The following is a 21,726-nucleotide window of genomic DNA, read 5'->3' as shown; positions in this document are numbered from 1 at the left end:
CATAGTGCAAAATTCCTGTATTAATATATTGTGTTTTCTTTCTTTCTTTTTTTTTTTTTTAAATCTTTGATGTCCTTATAAATATATAAATTAAACATACTGTTGTTTTGAAACAGAACTTCCAGATCGGTTGGAGCCACCACTGTATGCATAACACCCCAGATTTGAGTGATTCCCATGGCTAAGGCCTAGCTCCTTCTCTGTATTGTAGTTTGCCCAGTTTTCTTCATCCGACATTTTATATGAAGGACACTTCTCCCTGAAATACAGGCAAGATCTGTCGGGCTCTGGAGCACTAGGCAAATTATAAGGCTTATCTTGGAATGTGCCTGCATCACTTCTGTATGTGGGGTTTGAGCGCTTCTTTGCCCTCCGGCATATTGTGCGACCGGTAACTACAATCACTTCTACTACGCTGAGGACCAAAGAGATAAGAGACATGATGAGCATGAACAGAATGAAGATAGTTTTCTCCATAGGTCTGGACACAAAGCAGTCCACCTGGTGAGGGCATGGAAATCTCTCACACACGTACTTTGGAGGCATCTCAAACCCATAGAGATACCACTGTCCAAATATGAACCCAGCCTCAAATATACACTTGAAGATGATGCTCACTATGTATGTACACATCAGTGCTCCCCTTATTTTGATTCTTCCATCCTCTTGAATTAATAATTTCCTGTGTTTCTTTTCTTCAAGTGCCAGGACAGTGTCCTCCTGCTGTATTTTGTGTTCTATAATCCGATATTGACTCTCCTTCTGTCTTAATTTTTCTTCCTTCCTAGATACATAGGCAACATGGCCCAGATAAAACAGAGTGGGGGAGCTGACAAAAAGAAACTGCAGCACCCAGTAACGGATATGAGAGATGGGAAAGGCTTTATCATAACAAACATTTGGACAACCAGGTTGCTTAGTGTTGCAGATGAAGTCTGACTGCTCGTCTCCCCAGACTGATTCCCCAGCCAGACTTAATATCAGAAGACGGAATACAAACAGCACCACGAGCCAGACTTTTCCAATGGTTGTAGAATATTCCTGTACCTGGTCTAGTAACTTTTCCAGGAAGCTCCAGTCTCCCATTTTGGTTTAATTTCCTGTAAATAGAAAGATACATACTATTACTAAATATGTCTTTCTAGATAAAACTTACAATTTCCTTTTTCTGATATGTTTTAGAAGTTCCATGTTATTTTTTGTTATATTGACTTTATTTATAGTGATTGTAACCTTTTATAAGAACACTGGACATAATTTATTCATACTAATCCAACCATGGCTACCCACAGGCCTGGATTTACAGCCTATATGCACAGATATCCTGGCACCTTAGACTTCCTCTGTGAACCTACAAACACCCACTGAACCACACCACAAGTGTGCTGGCTCTCCCAGCTGTCACTTCTCCCTTACTTCCTTTGCCTATCATAGTAGCTACAGGTGTCCCTTAGTATTAGGTAGCCAGAGGTACCCTCAGTATTAAGTTGCCACCGACCGAAGGGAGATCTCATCAGAGGAATGCAGAGAGCCAGGTGAGTAACCTCTCATTTACACGCTCATCAGGACTCTGCATAGTGAAGAAGGGAGGGAGGAACTCAAGGAGAAGAGTGAGCCGCCTTTCTACCATCAGGCGTCTGTAGGCACGTGCCTACAGGGACTTATGGTAAATCTGGCCTGCATTCCAGTAGACTGCAGCAGGTGTTCAGTAGATTATACTGTAGCTGTCTCCCTCATATACTGTTTGGATCGAAGTTGAAAGGACTACTATCACAGGCTTTTTTAAAATGTAAAATAAATGTAAGGCACATTCCTTCCAGCGTAAAATACACTATAAATTACCTTTTTCCTATGTTGCTGTCACTTACAGTAGGTAGACTAATCCATCTCCTCATGGGAATTCTCAGTACAGTATTTCCTTCATTTTTTACAGAAGCACTCCCTGGAAAAGATTTACATAAAGATGCCTTCCGGCCTCCCTACTCGCTGACACACTATTTTGGTAGTTGGGCTGAATACATGTTTTTGAAGATAGACTAGATGATTTGTCAGATTTTTGCTACCTATTGTAAGTGACAAGGACACAGGAAAAAAAATATAGTGCATTTTTCTCTGAGAAAACCTCAGATGCATGCATAAACATGTATTTTTACATTTTGTGTAATAGTTCTTCTTTAAACATTTTGCTAAGTAGCTTAAATTCTAGTAATTATTTTTTAAGTAACTTAGAATAGAGGAGGTGGTCCAAAAAGATGGTGCTAGTTTATTTCAAAATCATTGAAGGGCAGGAGCAATAGCTCCTATAAATAAGGTTAAAACATTTTAAAAGGATAAATACTATATTTTTCGGACTATAAGATACTCTGGACTATAAGGTGCTCCTAGGTCAAAAATCAAGGAAAAAAAATACTAAACCTGGTGCGTCTATAGTGCAGAGGCGTCTTATGGACCCCCCCAAGCTGTCTGTAAGCTACTCTATCTAAGCTACACTACATATCGCCTTCTCTGAGGTACATTCCAAATTGTTCACTGCTATTACTGTATGTCTGTAATGATCTGCTCTGCTGTCTGCACAGGCAGACAGCTGTTTGACCATTCTTTAGGTCTGAATGCTACAGGTCTCTGGAAAAGAGACCTATCTTCGCTTTGCAAGTTTCACAGTTGCTCTGCTGAGGAATTTGCATACACTGTCATGCAAATTGCCTAGCTGCCTCCTTTGATGGCTTGCAGTATAAATACCTTTTGCTCCCAAAATCCCTGGCTGGTCATGATGGTTTGTTCCTGCTAAACTCTCCTGGAGTATCAGCCTTGCTTGTTTGCTAAAGATTATTTTAGAGTAATTCCTGGGGACTGCACTAGGCATCCCTTCTAGTGCAGTCAGGTTGTATTATCTGTATTGCCTTGGTTTGTCTCTCTGTCTCGATTGTCTTGTCACCAGCGGCGGTCGACAGGAAATCATTCTGTCTGTCTGGGAGTGTAGGCCAGAGCTGCGGTTGCTACTGGCTGCTCCATCTGTCTGGATTGCATTAGCCCTAGTGGTAGTGGCAGTGCTTCCTTCTGTATTCTGCCTTAGGGGTGCTAACCAGAGCAGCGGTTGCTACTGATAGCCCCGTCTGTCTGTCTCGTCTGGTACGAACGCTTGCTGTATTGCTCGGTGAGGTAACCGTTTAGCAAGCATTAGCCTTCTCTATTTCATGTTTGTGTTTCATTGGTTAGTTAGGGTGGCACGCTTATCACTGGGCGCCTAACGCGCGGTGATCGTGTTTAAACGCATTCGCTGTTGCGAATGAGTGCGGTGTTCGCGTTTAGCTAGCGTTTGTTATTTTCTTTGATGCTCTGTTGTTGCTTGCTGTGCCTTTCTAGCTGTGCTCGTGTTCTGTCCTGCTCGGTCTTGTGTCAGTGTTGGCAATCGCCAGTCTTGCGATCGTTTCCATTGTTGTGTGTTCACCGTCGCTGGGTGGCGACTAGTTTGGTGGACACACATACATTCTGTCTCTGTGCTCTTTTTCTACACTTGTGCTCAGTCTAGTTCAGTCTTGTGTCACTTTTGGCAATCGCCACTCTTGCGATTGCGTTCCCACTTCGGTTCTGTTGTTGTGTGTTCACCGTCGCTGGGTGGCGACTAGATTGGTGGACACACATACATTCTGTCTCTGTGTTCTCTCTCTTTAAGGGCTATCTTGCCCTGCATTGCTTCATCTCGTAAAATTCCCATTTGGCATCTGTGGCCGTGCAGAGGCTGTGTTTGTCTGCACTCCGCAGCTCCAGCTGCCGGTGGGAATTGCCCTCTACAGGTGCATCGCACCCAAGCTGGGTTCTGACAAATTACACGCTTGTGGAGGAGTTCTGCAGGGTCAGCGCGCGTCCTGTGCGCTGACCACGGCAATAATTCCGTAATCGTTACAATGTCTTTTGGTTTATGTGAGCAATGTAAGGTGATGCAGGTGGGTTAGACAAAGTGATTACCACATCTGATTCAACACATATGATATTGGGTAAACCACAAAGGATTAAACAACTGTCTCCAATAAAGTCAGATTAATTCAAATTCTACAGTGTAAGTGCATATTATTTCTTCGATGTATGTTCCACACAGTTCTCAAAAATGTTTCTTGGGTTATGTGTTCATTTTTTTTCTGTTGGTTTGTCATTTCTAAATGTATTGAGCTCAGCATGGCAAAAAAAAAAAAAAAAAAAAGATAGTACATGTTTCTCAAGCGGTTTTCCGGGTGTGAATTTGCATTAGAACTTACAACCAATGTAAGCCAATGGACTTGTTCACATCTAATGCAAATTTTGTATTTAATTTTGCATATTGTGTGGTTTATCTTGTTAGCAATCACTAACTATTGTGGTGAAATTTGCATGTTGTAATGTAGATGGCGTCTGAAAATTTGCATGCAAAAATATGCACGCATTTTCCACGCATACAAGTGTGAACCCTGCCTTAGGCCTGGTGCACACCAAAAATCACTAGCAGATCCGCAAAATGCTAGCAGATTTTGAAACGCTTTTTCTTATTTTTATGTAGCGTTTCACCTAGCATTTTGCGGTTTTGGGAAGCGTTTTTGGTGTAGTAGATTTCATGTATTGTTACAGTAAAGCTGTTACTGAACAGCTACTGTAACAAAAAACGCCTGGCAAACCGCTCTGAAGTGCCGTTTTTCAGAGCGGTTTGCGTTTTCCTATACTTAACATTGAGGCAGAAACGCATCCGCAATCCAAAATCTGCAGCAGCCCGGGAGTATGCGTTTCTGCAAAACGCCTCCCGCTCTGGTGTGCACCAGCCCATTGAAATACATTACCCTAGCGGATCCGCACCCGCAAGCGGATTGCAAACCGCAGCCGAAACGCTCTGGTGTGCACTAGGCCTTAGAGTATAAACAATAAGCCTGTGCTGCCTATTGGCAGCAAATCTTTATTTTTAGAGTACTCATTATACTGTCGTTTTGAGCATAGATGATTGATAAATGAAGCATTACTTTCATATGATTTTGTTTCTTGTGTTTTTTTTCTTTTGCCAAATGTATTCTATTTATCTTATATGTGGGAAATGGAAGCACCAGGAAATAAATGAATTAACTTTTAACTTTAAGCCCAAAGTGATGTTCTGCAGTTCCATTCACTTGAGGGAAGTAACTGATCACTAGCGGTGACCAGAGATGGATTAAGTTGTAATGGGGCCCTAGGCAAGGTAGTAGGACCACTTGTGGTCCTTTTGGTAAGCTGAAGAGTGAAGAGAGGTGGGCCCCTTGACAACCACTAGGCCCCAAGCACCAGCCTAGGTTGCCTGGTAGAAGATCCTGCTCTGGCTGTGACCATACTACAGGCCAATAGAAATAACAGTATGTAGCTCACTGATTTCCCAGGCAGCTACCTACCATTACATTACTTCTTCAAATGGTGACTACTGCTGCCCATTGTGGACTGTCCCCCTGCCCCTTTGAAAGTGGAGAATGTTATTTGGTGATCATTAAAGGCTTATCACATCACAAGTAAAATATCAGCACCAAATTTCCATTAAATAATGGTACCTTACTTAAAATGTGTGATCCCACAGAAAATGAGGATTTTGTATAAATTTCATATCGAAGTAGCATTCATTTAAGCTGATTTCTTGTTATATTATGTGCTAAACAAATGTTTTAAAGGTATTTAAGCACATGCATTAGTTAGAAATGTGCAAAGCATTGATTCATGGAAGGCCAGTAACACTAATTAGGTTTATACATAAATCGCTGCTGTTCTAAAATGTACCTGAAGAGCAATATAAATGACCCAGAACTGCGTGACATCTCCCACAACCTCAAATCAACATGATCTATAACGTGACCAACCCCGGAGCCCAATTCAAAACCTTTGGAGCCAGAGCCTTCTGTCATGCTGCCCCCAACTTTTTGAGCACCTTGCCACACCCAATCAAGACAGTTCCAACCCTGGAAGCATTTAAGGGCGCGATTCCACTTGAGCGGCGTGCGTCTGCGAGACGCGCGCCGACTCTTCCGGGTCTGCGGGAAAAGCAGACAAATCCCATCAGCCGTGCTATTATTATTATTATTATTATTATTATTTAGTATTTATATAGCGCCGACATATTACGCAGCGCTGTACAGAGTATATATATATCTTGTCACTAACTGTCCCTCAAAGGAGCTCACAATCTAATCCCTACCATTGCCATATGTCTATATTATGTAATGTAAGTACTGTAGTCTAGGGCCAATTTTTTTTAGTGGGAGCCAATTAACTTATCTGTATGTTTTTGGAATGTGGGAGGAAACCGGAGTGCCCGGAGGAAACCCACGCAGACACGGAGAGAACATACAAACTCTTAGCAGATAGTGCCCTGGCTGGGATTCGAACCAGGGACCCAGCGCTGCAAGGCGAGACAGCTAACCACTACGCCACCGTGCTGCCCACTACACCACCGTGCTGCCCACTACGCCACCGTGCTGCCTGCTATGCACAGCTATGGGATCCGCAGTCTCCCGCGCCGATTCGGATGGAAAAGCCGGCCGAATCGCTAGCGGTAGCGATTCGGCCGGCATTACCATTGCACCCTATGGCAGAGTTTCCCCGCACTATTCGCCTGCGGGGAAACTCTGCGGAATCGCGGCGGTTTCCGCTCTAAATCAAAAACCTGTTTAGTCTGGCATTTTACTTTTCCCCCATGACACATCACAAACTGCAACTATATACTGATCTAAGACAAGCCTATGCTTTTTGGGTCCTATTGGAGAAAAGCGCTTTAACCACTTGTTGCTCTGGCGACAGTATATCTACGCTCTAAAAAACGTCATCTTAGCCTCAGGGGCGTAGATATACATATAGCGCAGCGATCGACGCTGTGCAAACTCTCGCTCGCTGCTGTGTTTGCACTCATGAGTGCATTCTCGTCACTGCCTGTTAGCCTGGAGATAAGTGAATGGGAATGAAGTTGATTTAAGTCGCCATTCATTGATCTAAGTCGCCGTATCATTGATCGCCAACATCAATGAGATGCCTGCGGTCATTGTTAAAAAAACTAGGTTACATTTACACACATTACTTACTGTTCACATACAAACAGTATGCGCAGGAAGCTAATGAGTGAGGACATCTTGTGGCCAAATAGTAAAATTATACCCACATACATTTTATTTAAGAAATGCACATACATATAATATTACCCCCCCCCCCCCAAAAAAAAAATTGCATATTAAAAAAAATAAAATTTAAAAAATATACATAAATAGTTACCTTAGGGACGTAACTTTTTAATATGTATGTCATGAGGGTATATTACAGTTTTTTTTTCATATATAGGCTTGTAATTAATTAGTGATCGATGCAAAACAGAAAAAATACACCTTTATTTTCAAATAAAATATTGTCACCATACATTGTACAATGGAAATATTTTAAACATTGCAATAACCAGAAGAAAAGGGTTTTATCCACAGTAGAACATTTTGTTTCAAAACTATATTGGCTGAAAGACATAATGAATTTTTTTCGTATTATTCCCGTTAAAATGCATTTTGAATAAAATCATTTTTAGCAAAATGTTCCAACTAAAGAAAGCCTAATTGGTGGTGGAAAAAACAAGCTATAGATCTGTATTATAACATTGCATGAGTAAATGTGATATACAACAGTAAACAACAGTTTATAAGTGAACTAAAAACATTTAATTTTTCATTTTCCATAATGTGTCTTATTGTATTCAACTTGACCTTATCCATATAGTACAAGCCTATAGAGTCACTATGGGTATATTGTCTTGGGAAAGGCAAAAATGTGCACCTTTTGTGGCATGGATAAGTGTCAGTTCCTCTTTATTATTTATGGAGCTTTTGTTTTTTTTAACGAGTCAGCTCTGAAACATGTATAAATACATCATATCCTTCCTGAGTGAGAACTGTGTGAGCATGGAAAGGAAAGACAAGTCTTAGCTCTTATCATGCTCTGTGCAGCCACAAGTTTTGTTACACACTGTCAGGATAGGCTTTCTTTTTATTAGGCTAGACCAAACATCCAAAAGCCATTCTGTACAGAATTATGTTTGGCTGAAATTACATTTGCCTCACACAGCTTGCCTATTTTTTTGCATTGAAATTCTGCTTCCTTGTTACGTCCTAAAACAAATTCATTATGTTATCATTATACCACATTATATAGAACTAAGGCCCAAAAACGCATCCACTTGGCGCCAGAGGATTTACTTATTGGGGCTTCCCATCTCAATATTATCGGTAATAAGAGGTATTAAGAGGTGTTAGAAAGTCCACAATAGCGGAACAGCTAAAAGAGGTGCGTGCAAATTTGGGCACCAGCTAATTAGCAGGCGCAGAGGCTGACCACTATGCGAACTGCGGCTACTAATAGCAGGTGCTCCTTCCCGCTATTAATATCAGTATCACATATCAGGCGGCATCGGCACCTGTTATTTAGCGGTCACCCAAATTTGTTTTGGGGTTTTTCAAAGCACATATTAAAGGGATCATTACTAGCATAGCCCCATTGAAGAGCTAATACTGAGGTTGAGGTCGGAAGGGCCCCTAGCGGGCCCCTCTGGTCCAGGATGCTCATCCGGATTCCGGATATCCGGGTAACCCAGATATCCAAACTTTTTAACACTCTCCGATTTGGATTTTTTAAAAATCCGGATAGCTATCTGCGGATATTTGGACACATAACCCGGATATCCGCAGATATTGCAGATATCCGGATCCGAAACCGATTACAAAGATAAAATCTCTCCACACTCCTCCTCCTCCTCGTTCATGGATCTTGTCTTCCAGGAAGTTGTAGGATGTCAAAAGCAAGCTCGCATATGTTGGCCAGGAATCAAACCCAGGTCAACTGCTTGGAAGGCAGCTATGCTCACCACTATACCACCAACATAACATGCTGAAGCCAGCCAGTTCACTCATCTCTTCAACTACAAGAAAGGCCCAGGAGTAGTCTTAGCTACCGTAATGTCTATGTTACGGCAGGGCCCTTATTACACTTTCTCTTATAGGCCTATGGAAACCGTTTTGCCCATGCGATAAAGCGAGGTGCAAAAATTAAATCATGCCTAGCAGAGGATGGTTTTGATCCATCGACCTCTGGGTTATGGGCCCAGCACACTTCCGCTGTGCCACTCTGCTGCCACACAGTGAATGCTTTGTTGTAGGAAAAAGTGGCGTTCCTCTGTGTCAACTATTCCTACACCACTGTACTCTTCCCATCTTGCAAATATTACATAACTGCGGGGTGTGCTGTCCTGTTATTTCAACTACCAGGTTCCTTTCCATACTCTCTGGGAATTTTGTAGATGAAGAGACACCATATTGCCTTGTGGAAGGAGAGGGAGTGACAGCCCTTTCACATACCTCAAAACCGTCTGACATGAGAAGGAGTTAGTCTTTGTAGAACATTCCTCACCCAAACACATGCCTCCACCATGCATTTAGAGATAATAAAGGTTATAATTTGAGACTGGATGTCACATTTATCACAAGGTTACCACTTTTTTAGTAGACACATGTATTAAAGCATATCTGTACATAAGGCCAAAATGAGAGACTTTAAAAGAGGCCCTGTCACTTCAAAAGAAGGATGGACATCTGAGGCACCGTAAGGCACTGAAGAAGGCTTGGGCATATTGGAATGATGCAGCATCCCACCTCCAGCAAGGGAAGAGGCAAGCCCAACTCATAGTCACATGACTGAGGGCTCAACAGAAGACACAAACATATTTTGTAGATCTTTTGATATCATACTAATGATTTATGTTTTGTTAGGGTGATTGGTAGATCAAGAAAAGAAATCTGTAATCATACTACGTTTTCCGATTATTACAGTTGTCCTCTTGGCACAAGTGTACTTTAGAATAAGGCAATATTATTGTATATGAACAGGGGCATTAGCAATGCCCTTGGGCCAGAGGGGCCATGGGGGGCCCACCCCTCAAACACAGTATTAGCTCTCTATTGGTTCTGTGCTCATAATAATCACTTCTATAGATACTTTGATACTATAGATACTTTGAATAGTGATAATCATTAACAAACTGTTCCCCATTCCCTTCTTGCACCTCTGACACTGTAGTTGCCATTGGCAGGTTTTGGTGCGCCGTATAAATTGTTATGTATAGAGTGCTTGAGGGGCCCCAATGTAAAACTTGAAACAAAGCCCACAGCTCCTTAGCTACGCCACTGGATATGAAAAAAGGATACCTCTTGTTTCTCTTTCCACTTTGTGTGTGTTTAGTAGAAGCCAGTGGTTTTCTAGGTGTTCTAGGTGTAAATTTTTGGCTAGGATGGCCACAAACAACTGAGGAAAACCTAACGTATAACTTTAAATGAAGGAGAGATTTCTGGCATTGTGTATTACTGTTTAAGAAAGCTTTTTTTAATCTGGCCTAATGACATTAATGCCAAACAAGTAAAATAGCTGACGACCAACCCGGTCTCTGTGGTTAGGCTGTGGGGCAGCGATGGAGCAGTGTCCTGCTCCGTGGCTGGTGGTGTTTCCCGATATGGGACTTAAAAAATTCCCAGAGCAGAAATGCCAACAGTCACGGAGCCTCTGAAGAAGCTTTAATAGCGAAACGATCATCAGGCAGGTGACTGCTCCTACGCTGCTCCACAGCCTTACCACAAAGACTGGGTAGGTTTATAGCTTTTTTACTTGCTTGGCATTAATGTCATTAAGCCGGATGGAATAAGGCTTTCTTAACCTCCCTGGCGGTTTATTTATTTTGCCAGGGAGGCTGCAACGTGGTTTTTTTTTAATAAAAAAAAAAATATTTCATGCAGCCAACTGAAAGTTGGCTGCATGAAAGCCCACTAGAGGGCGCTCCTGTTGCGTTCTTTCGATCGCCTCCGGCAATCGAAAGTAACAAGATAGGCCGCAATGAGCGGCCTATCTTGTTTCGCTTTTGTCGTCGCCATGGCGACGAGCGGAGTGACGTCATGGACGTCGGTCGACGTCCTGACGTCAGAGCCACCCGATCCAGCCTCTAGCGCCGGCCGGAACTGTTTGTTCCGGCTGCGCTGGGCTCGGGCGGCTGGGGGGACCCTCTTTCGCCGCTGCACGCGGCGGATCGCCGCGGAGCGGCGGCGATCGGGCAGCACACGCGGCTGGCAAAGTGCCGGCTGCGTGTGCTGCTTTTTTCAGAATTGAAATCGGCCCAGCAGGGCCTGAGCGGCGACCTCCGGCGGCATACCCCGAGCTCAGCTCGGGATTACCGCCAAGGAGGTTAATTAGTAATACGTAGTGCGGGAAATCTCCCTTTCATTTAAAGTTTCAAGATGACTGTTTGCATACATCCTGAGCACACATTGGGCTTGATTCACAAAAGAGTGCTAACTGTTAGCACAGCCGTTTTCGCGCGAATTTTCGCATTGCGAGCGATCCTGAATTTTCCCGTGAAACGATAACATTTTCGCGCGCAAACCCGAATTTTCGCACGAAAACAATATCGATTTCACGCAAAAATCCCCGTTTGCGCGTGAAAACATTATCGTTTCGTGCAAAAATTCGCGATCGCCCGCAATGCGAAAATTCACGCGAAAACGGCCGTGCTAACAGTTAGCACTCTTTTGTGAATCAAGCCCAATATCTCTATAAACGCCCAGTCAACTGCATACACTTCTCCTCCAGAGTTTCTGAATAGACGCATACGAACTTGAAGTGCCTGTTTCTTTTCTCACTACAAAATATAAAGTGTGTATGGAGCCTTAGAGTGAAGTCACTATATGGCATAGTTATTCTAAAGCCTGATACACCTTCAATTTTGATTGGCCAATGTTACCACCACTGTGTAGTATGGGGGACAACAGATTTTGAATACTATGAACAGATTGTGTAGGTATGCTCTCAAAGTACATGGAGGTGGTAAATTTGGTCAGTGATTGGCCAATCAAATTTGAAAGTGTATAACAGGCTTGAAGTGAACCAGAGATGAAGCATCCTTATGTATTTTACCATATATATCAGTGGGAACATTAGAGAAAACACCTTCCCTGCTTACTGTTTCATTATTTACTGTTCAGATTGCTTCTTATCAGCCCAGACTGAGCATTCAGTCTGACTTTGCTATAATGACTCAGCTATAATGATTCCTGAACAGAGCCACAAGGGGGCAGGCTTGGGCTTGAAAAGACAGCACAGAAGACAGACTCAGCTGTAATGATTCCTGAACAAAGCCAGACTGAATCCTCAGTCGAGGATTTTATCAGGGCTGATAAGAAGCAATCTGAACAGTAAATAATGAAACAGAGAGCAGGGTAGGTGTTTTATCTAATGTTCCCACTGATATATATGGTAAAATACATGAGTGTGCTTCATCTCTGGTTCCCTTTAAGTCAGTGGTTCAGGAAAACAACATCCAAATAGCATTTTCAACAAGCATTCAGCATTGGCTTGTTCTATATTCCAAAATAAATAATAATTGTTACCAGGCGCTAGAGGGAATACTCTAATGTTTAAAGCAGCGTGTATGACAGAGGGATCCCGTGATTAAACCCCCAAATTGTACAAACAGTCAGAAATATATAGGTCTAACACGTGCTAATTCAATGAAATCTTCTTTATTCCTATAAAAAGGAGAAACCAACACAGAATAAATATCCCCAATCCACTCATCCACTCCACGCCACCACTACATACACACCACTGAAGGGCCCTTCTGAAAAATATATAAAAAAGATTATAAAAATAGGGATATAGTGCTTCCCAATACGTAAGGATTCCGCCCCAACAGTTTCCTATATGAATCTGATTAGGTCTTTTACTGGTTGTTCTATATTCCGCTCAGCTCAGATTAATTTTAAAGGGAAACTAATGCCAAGTAAAGGAAAAGAGTTTCACTTATCTGGGGCTTCTACCAGCCCCCTGTCGGTCCTCAACCATCCTCCATTCCCCCGCTCCGGCTTACTTCCGTTTTTGCATGGGAGTCAGTGGGCACTGCGCCTGCGTGGCCAGGGGAAGCAGGAAATTTGGGCGCATGAGGCAGGTGGACAAAAAGGGCGCCGCCATTCACTCCCATAATAAATATCGTTTAAATCGGCGCCCAACAGGAAAAAAGGGCGCCGGAGAAAAATAACGTTTTAAAAGCGACGCCCGGAGACTTTTAATGTTTTATAACTGTTTCTCATGATTACACATTATTTAATGATTTATAATTTTTAAAACATTATTTTTAAACGAAAAACAGTACAATATTTTTTAAAACATTACTTTTAAACGAAAAACCGTACATTTTTTTTTCATTTTTAAACGAAAAACCGCACCATATTTTTTTAAAACGTTATTAATGCTTATAGGGACTCCGAGCAGTGCAGAAACTATGGAAAGATGCATATTATTTTAAAGCTCTCTTTCTCCTCTTTTCAATGATATATAAACCACCACCCTACGTCTTTTAGTTTTCGCTATTTTCGCGATTGAAATTGCCGCGACCGCGATTTCGATCGCAAAAATAGAGAAAACTAAAAGGTGTAGGGCAACGATTTAGGTGTCGTCAGAAAGAGGAGAAAGAGAGCTTTAAAATGATATCCATCAAGCCATAGTTATATTGTATTACACAGGACGACACTTTCCCCAGTGTCAGCAGCTCCATTCTGCTGAATGCAGCTGCTGACTTTGACAAAAAGTCGCCCTGTGTAATACAATATAACTATGGCTTGATGGATATCATTTTAAAGCTCTCTTTCTCCTCTTTCTGACGACACCTAAATCGTCGTTCTACGCCTTTTAGTTTTCTCTATTTTCGCGATCGAAATCGCGGCCGCGGCAATTTTAATCGCGAAAATAGCGAAAACTAAAAGGCGTAGGGTGGCGGTTTATATATCATTGGAAAGAGGAGAAAGAGAGCTTTAAAATGATGTGCATCTTTCCATAGTTTCTGCACTGCTCGGAGTCCCTTTATCACAGGGGGGTCTTAGGTTTAGGCACCAACAGGGGGGTCTTAGGTTTAGGCACCAACAGGGGGGTCTTAGGGTTAGGCACCAACAGGGGGGTCTTAGGGTTAGGCACCAACAGGGGGGTCTTAGGGTTAGGCACCAACAGGGGGGTCTTAGGGTTAGGCACCAACAGGGGGGTCTTAGGGTTAGGCACCAACAGGGGGGTCTTAGGGATAGGTACAGGGAGGGTTCTGTGTGAGAGTAGGGTTAGGTATAGCTTTAGTAAAATTCTTATTAATGTTTTATAAAACGTTATTATAAATTTCAATTTTTAAACAGGGAAGATTAACGTTTTTAAAATTGCCGATTTTATACACATTATTTAATGATTTATAACTTTATAAAACATTATTTTTAAACGAAATATAACACAATTTTTTTTAAACGTTATTCATGATTATCTTTTAAAACCCTGCGCCCTTTTTTCCCGGCGCCCTTTTTTAACGTACGCGTGGCCAGGGCCATGCGCATCCTTGTTCATGTTCCTGTCCACTGCACCTGTGCAAGATGCTCTTGCGGATGGGAAGGTGAACAAGGATGCACATGGCCCTGACCGTACAGACGCAGTGGCCCTGCCGACTCCCAGTTGGCAAAAATGGAATTAAGCCACGGCGGGGGAGCGGAGGATCGTTGAGGAACGGCGCGGGGACAGGGCGGCTGCAGGGGGTTGGTAGAAGCCCCAGGTAGGCGAAACTCTTTTTCTTTACTTGTCTTTAGGATCCCTTTAGGTTACTCACATACATAACAGTTATTTTGCTGTGTTCCTATAGTTCTGACATAAAATAATGGATGGGTGGTTAATGAGGAATTAAAAAACACTTTTGGTGAGATTAAAACTTAAATTATGTTTTGTATTGTTTTCTATTATCAATACAAAGGTATTGGCAACACCATCTTTTACTGTCTATGCTTGCTTATTAGAGTAGAGCCTAAATTTGTTGCAGGAGAAACATCTTGTGAAAACACCAATCATTATTTAGGTGTCCTCATGTTATAACTGTAATTTAAATATAACCGGAATATTAGGTTTATAAGTAATAATGCTGATTTGCATTGACTCTTATTGACTCTTATTGGCTCTTTAAAGCGGACCCAAACCAAACATTTTTTTTAATTCAAATTAATTCAATACACATACAAAGATAAATGAACACTCCTTCAAACCTATGATCATTTCAGTGCATGCTTTTCACCCTTCTCTTTTCATAACTAGGGTTATACAGGTGGCAGCCATTAGCAATTCCTCCTTTGCCGGACCCCACCTACTCCACCAGTTTGCTGGATTCTGTCCCGGCAATATGAAAGGAAGGGAGGGGTTCCTCCAATAAATGTAAAATATTTTATATTTGGCATCATGCAGATGAAAAAAGGCTGCTATTTATTATTATAATTTAGAAAATAGATTTAATTTCTGAAATCTTGTATTTTTAATTTGGGTCCACTTTAAATAAGGCAACTTTTTAAAACATAGTTATCTGGTGAAAGCTGTGGTGATGTGACTTAGGAGGCATTGGTTATTGTTTGTCAGCTTTTCATACTAAGTTGTGATATCAAAGCTGTTAAAGCAAAGTGTAGTAAAAACAGTATAATATTTTGTCATCAACATACAGTAACATGTAAAAGATAAGTTGACATGCAATACAATGTATGTACAAGTGCAAATGTAGACCACATTTTCCATTTGTTGATCGAAGGAAGTGCACATTATATATTTCAATTGTTCCAAGGAGTGTAAACAATACCGTAGTGGCCCCCTTGTCTGTTGTTCGTAGACTCTGTGGGCACTTGCTACTTATGCCAGATATAGTGGTGTAAACTTCCTGAATTAGTGTTATGCGCTCCCACATCTATCTGTCTAGTATCCCGTGAACAGCACAAGAGTCACCAAATATACTGTAAGAAAGAAAGAGGAGGGTGCCTCCATCACTCACCTTGTCTTAAAGGTTTGTAGTCTCTTCTCTAGAAAGGATAGATAGTATGCTGTAAAGTTCTCCAAAATTAGTCCTTAATGGCAGACAGAGGTAGCAAAGGCAGATGATTTTTGAGAGCAGGATGCAGAGAGGAGGAGCAGGGAGAATAGGGCAGGACGTGTTTAACTCATTGTCTGTAAAACCAGGCTCTAAAAACATAAATGGATATATGGCAATATCAAGTCACTTCTTTAGAATGTCCCCCTCTTCTGCAAAATGCTTTTTCACTTATTTAAGGTCACTCTGTAATTATATAAACAACATTTACCATCTAAGAACAAATACACCTCATCAATATAAATGCAACCTTTGATAAATTATTTTATGTCACAGAACAGGTTGGTGACCAAGAAAGTTAGATGCAAATAGAGTATGAATTCAATATGACTACTATGATGTATAGTTTCTTCAGAGTTCTATACTAACCCTCATTGTATAAAAAGAAAATAAAACAGTATGGGCCCGTTTTCACTATCGCGGTTTCCACCGCGATTCCGCAGAGTTTCGCCGCACATGAATCGCACGGGGAAACTCTGCCATAGGGGATAGCGGCGCCACGGCCAAATCGCTTGCGGGAGCGATTCGGCCGGAACCCCCCCGTAGAATTCACGCCGGAGGCTGCGAATCCTATAGCCGTGCATGGCACGGCTCATAGGATTCGCCTGCGATCCCGCCCACCCGCTCAGTGCCGGCGTGCGTCTATGAGACGCACGCCGCACTAGTGGAAACGAGCCCTATCCCACGGAAACCACAGAATAATATTGCATTTCTCTGTGTATTTTAAACACATAAAAGATAGTTTAAGCATGGTTTAATTGTATTATTGCACATTGTACACCATCACTCACTATTACAAGGTTTTATGAAATAAACTTGCACATTGAAAGACTGAAACTGTTATTGTCATGGTAAGTTTTGTGATATGTTTTAAGTCATTGCTCTTGTTACTTCATAGACCATATGTTGTCTATAAAATATATAACATTTTTAAAGCACTTTTCAACTGACATGAATATGGAGCCTGACATATTTATTTCCTTTTAACCACTTGAGGACCCACCCTTTACCCCCCCTTAAGGACCAGCGCTGATTTTTGTGATATGTGCTGGGTGGGCTCTGCAGCCCCCAGCACAGATCAGCTGGCATGCAGAGCGATCAGATCGCCCCCCCTTTTTCCCCCCTATGGGGATGATGTGCAGGGGGGGGTCTGATCGCTCCTGCTGGTGGCATGTTGCGGGGGGGGGGGGGCACCTCAAAGCCCCCCTCCGCGGCGACATTCCCCCCCCTCCCTCTCCTACCTGTCCCCCCGGTGATCGGGGCTGCACAGGACGCTATCCGTCCTGTGCAGCCTGTGACAGGATGTCCGCTGTCACATGGCGGCGATCCCCGGCCGCTGATTGGCCGGGGATCGCCGATCTGCCTTACGGCGCTGCTGCCGTAAGGCGCATTGTATATCCATCCTGCTCAGCTGTGGGTAAGAGGGAGAGGGAGGGAACGGCAAAGAGGGCGGAAAACGCTGCGGAGGGGGGCTTTGAGGAGCCCCCCCCGCAAATCAGTTATAGCCGGCGGCGATCAGACCCCCCCCCCAGCAGGACATCCCCCTAGTGGGGAAAAAAGGGGGGAAGTCTGATCGCCATGCTGCCAACACGATCTGTGCTGTGGGCTGAAAAGCCCACGCAGCACAGACAAGGGGAAAATCCCCTGGTCCATTAACAAATACCCATATTATTCATATAAAAATAATTAGTTACCAAAGCAACACAGATTTGATTTGCAGATTTGCAGGGTAGGGTTGGGATCCAGTTGAGAGAAGTTCTCTTGCACGTGTGTAACAGAGACCTACCAAGCTTACTGTAGCTGGATTTTGCTAAACAGCTCACAAGAGGAGATAGAGTTTTAATTTCCATTCCAGAGTTTCGGTACATTTCAGGGTAAACTATCAAATATGTGCCTGTTAGTACACATCAGACTGTGGAAATGGGGGGAGAAGAGAGAGAATGGGGATTGTACTATAGGTGAGTTGGTGAAATGGGTGATGGCTGAAAGAAAGAAATAGAATGTAGGAAAGGTTGGGAGGCGTAGTATGGGAAGGCAAAGCTGGCCTTAGATCAGGAGTTATTTCTAATGCATAAGATACTCTAGATTCAATGAAAATATCTGTCACAGATGGAAGTTTGTAAAGGGGAATACATTTATATCTGCAATTAAAACAGACTTCACTGGTTGTCAGAAAGAGAATGAGGAGATGTTTCAGCAACAGGACAGTTAAATTATTCCAGTGATGAAAATGAATGTAGCTTTACCTATGATTAATAGAATGACTATGGAATGTATTTAACTGTAACCGGACAAGACACTGGAGTGTGTTTCTCTCTTCTAGTGGCAGTGTATGGGGTTTGCTAGATTGATGAGATGTCACCTTTAGCATTAGTGACCTCTCCTGTTGGTTACAGTTGCTAGTGGAAAGTGAGTTCACATAGCTGCTGCTGGCAGCGCGTGTAACGGTAGTGGTGTAGCGAACATCAAATTACAAAAGTTCGCAAACATGCGAACCGCCGGGCCAAGGCAGAGACGAGAGAGGCTCCAGTGGGAGCACAACTTACTCAGCTATCATGCCCCTATTGTGTTTGAAGCAGAGATAAGTAAGAAAAGGGGATACCTAGCAGTGACTGCAAGTCAGATAACTAGAGATTAAAGTGTGGCTGGGAAGGAGGCTTTGTGGAGCCTCTTAGTCTAATAGCAATCAGTGTGTGACGGCTGGGGTGGGAGGGATAGAGGGACGCACTTTGGTGTCTCAGCCTTGGGTGCTAGAGGACCTTGTCCCAGCTCTGTGAACTGCCGTAGACTTCAATGGGAAGGCGAATTTTAAAACCTATTTCTGGCCACAAAAGTGATAGAAAAGTTGTTTCAAGGGGCTTAGCACCTGGACGGTGGCATGCTGGAGGGGGATCCATGGCAAAAGTCCCACAAAAAATTATGTAGTTTATGTAGAGTCGTGTTTTAATCTCCAAAGGGCAGAAATCACATTACATTCTGAAATTTGTGAAATTAAGTGCTTTAAAACATCCAGCATGCGTACACGATGATAAGGTAGTGTAAAGGTGCGTACACACATGCGACTATAGTCGTTTGAAACAATCGTTCCCCGATCGTTTCAAACGACGATCGTTTAAAAAAAAAGCAACCAACGATCATTAAGTCTAACGACGGACGAGCTGGATCGTTAAAAACTAACGATCTAGCTTGGCAGATTTTTGCTAACGACGATCAGTTGCAAAAGTAGTACATCGTTGGAAACGGTCGTTCGTACCAGGCTTGACATGCGCATTTCACTATTTCTCCATGAAACTTCTCATTTTTATGCGCAAGCGCAATAGTTGCTTTACGTGATGTAACGTTCGTTCTAACGATCAGATCGTTACACACATTTAAAAACTAACTTTACTTAGGTCGTTATTTCATCAATTAAAAGTTCGTTCGTCGTTCTCAGCAAACGATCGTTGTCGCATGTGTGTACGTAGCATAAGGGTCAGGCCCGGTTCATACTGACAGGCGAAACGTTGCGTTTAACGCACTACAAACAACCAAATATAGCTTTCGTGAGAACGTCAGGTGAGCAAATCATTGTATTTGCTAGTTGACACCTTCAGGACATGAAAGTTAATCCTCTCACCGGCAATGTTTGTGTAGTGGCTGCCATGCTTGTGCGCACATTCGCGGGTGTGCAGGCGATCATGATTTTCCAACCCCTATGGTCAGGCTGAGGTAGTTCAATGACAGTTAAGTGACCAATAAATCACTGATTCTGCAGTGAGGCCTTATACAGGGGGCAGTAATGGATACCAGATGCCAGTAGTGGTGGTGAAGGATTATTGGGTTATGTAGTCGGGGCACTACTATGACCACCAGCAGACCTGTCTCCAACAGCTAATGTGTGCACTGGACACACAGAACTGCAAGATAACAATAGCAAGAAAAAGCAAAACAGCCCTTAGAAGGGTGAACTACTGTAGCACTAAACACTGACTGCATCTGTCTGCAACAGAAACGTGCACTGTGTGGACACACTGAACAGCAATATTAAAATTAAAACACAGCCTTTAGAAGGGCTCTTGGGCAGCGCCCCCAACCTGTGTTTCAAAGCGGCAAAGCATTTATAACAACTTGACTGCAAATTATCTGCCACCTGGCCTCCTACACGTGATGCCATACCCATGGAGGGTGACTGATGAGGTTGCAGTGAGGAGCGGTACCTTAGCCTGATTGACAGCTAATCTGAAATCTGGCTTCCTGTACACCTGCCACTTCCACAGAGGGTGAGTGATTGGGGAGCAGACTAAGGGGGACACAGGAAGGACAGTGGTACAGAGGTGGAGATCGGAAGGACAGGGAAACCGAGTTGGGCACAGTGGGACATGGGAATGACAAAGGGGGACAGAGGTGGACTGAGGTCGACATAGGGGGATGTGGGAAGGACAGAGGAGGCATAGGTGGACACAGGGAGACAGAGGTGGACACAGGAGGACATGGGAAGGACAGAGGTGGACACAGAGATACAGAAGGACATAGGAGGATAGAGGTGGACATAGGGGAACACGGAAGAACATAGGAGTACAGAGGTAGACACAGGGGGACAGAGGTGGATATAGGGGGACATGGGAAGGACAGAGGTGGACACAAGGGGACAGAGGTGGACACAGTAGGACATGGGAGGGACAGAGGGGGGCAGAGGAGGACACAGGGGGACTGAGGTGGACACAGGGGAACATGGGAAGGACAGAAGTGGACATAGGGAGACATAGGGGGACAGAAGTGGATATAGGGGGACAGGGGGACATGGGAAGGACAGAGGGGGACACAGGGGGACAGAGGTGGACACAGGAAATAAATAGAGGGACACAAAATGTATAAGGGAGACACAAGAGGCACAAGGGGTATCCTGGATCATGGACCCACTAGGTTCAGTATTCCCTGGTTTTTGTCCTCTAAACCTAGGTATGTCTTATGGTCTGGAGCATTTTTTTGTCCGAAATGTATGGTAATTTAGACTGTTTAGAAGCACACACCTTTCACTCTTCTCTACTATGCAAAATATGGTAATTGCTGCCTTGCAGGTCATATAGCTCCGATTGTGCTCCTTTGCTGTACTGGGCAGTTTTGGACACTTTAACTCTCCTCCCTCTCTTGCTAAAAGTGTGCAAGCAGGGCCGCGCCTGGGCGGGTGCATTGCACCCAGGCGCCACTCACCCCCTCTGGCCGCCGCTCCCCCACTCTAGCCACCGCTTACTTCTCCCTCTAGCACGTCACTCAGACCTCGATCTGGTCGCCCGCTGATCCCGAGGTCTGACGCTGGGCTGCTGCTGCTGGCTGCAAGATGAGGGGGGAGCGGCGGCTAGAGGGGGGTCCCTGTCACTCACTGCCTAAACGGGGTCCCTGTCACTCACTACCTAAACAGGGTCCCTGTCACTCACTACCTAAACGGGGTCCCTGTCACTCACTACCTAAAGGGGGTCACTGTCACTCACTGCCTAAACGGGGCTCCCTGTCACTCACTACCTAAAAGGGGGTCCCTGTCACTCACTACCTAAACTGGGGTCCCTGTCATTCACTACCTAAACTGGGGTCCCTGTCACTCACTACCTAAACTGGGGTCCCTGTCTCTCACTACCTTAACTGGGGTCCCTGCCACTCACTACCTAAACTGGGGTCCCTGTCACTCACTATATAAACTGGGGTCCCTGTCTCTCACTGCCTAAATGGGGGTCCCTGTCTTTCACTACCTAAACGGGGGTCCCTGTCACTCACTACCTAAACGGGGG

The 21,726-nt window shown here is 43.6% G+C and overlaps 1 protein-coding gene across 1 annotated transcript; it reads right to left on the bottom strand.

Annotated features, from left to right (window-relative positions):
* Window positions 1-52: 52 nt before the first annotated feature.
* LOC137546452 (gap junction alpha-4 protein-like) lies at window positions 53-15,932 on the bottom strand. The gene is made up of 2 exons (XM_068268945.1): window positions 15,869-15,932; window positions 53-1,100 (listed from the first exon to the last, which is right to left on the bottom strand). Exon 2 carries the CDS (start codon window positions 1,084-1,086, stop codon window positions 91-93), a length of 996 nt encoding a protein of 331 aa, XP_068125046.1. The 5' UTR covers window positions 1,087-1,100; window positions 15,869-15,932; the 3' UTR covers window positions 53-90.
* Between the last annotated feature and the right edge of the window lie 5,794 nt (window positions 15,933-21,726).

The sequence above is a fragment of the Hyperolius riggenbachi genome, chromosome 2, assembly GCF_040937935.1.
Source record: "Hyperolius riggenbachi isolate aHypRig1 chromosome 2, aHypRig1.pri, whole genome shotgun sequence".
NCBI lineage: Eukaryota > Metazoa > Chordata > Amphibia > Anura > Hyperoliidae > Hyperolius > Hyperolius riggenbachi.
This window is presented reverse-complemented; position numbering and strand designations above follow the sequence as displayed.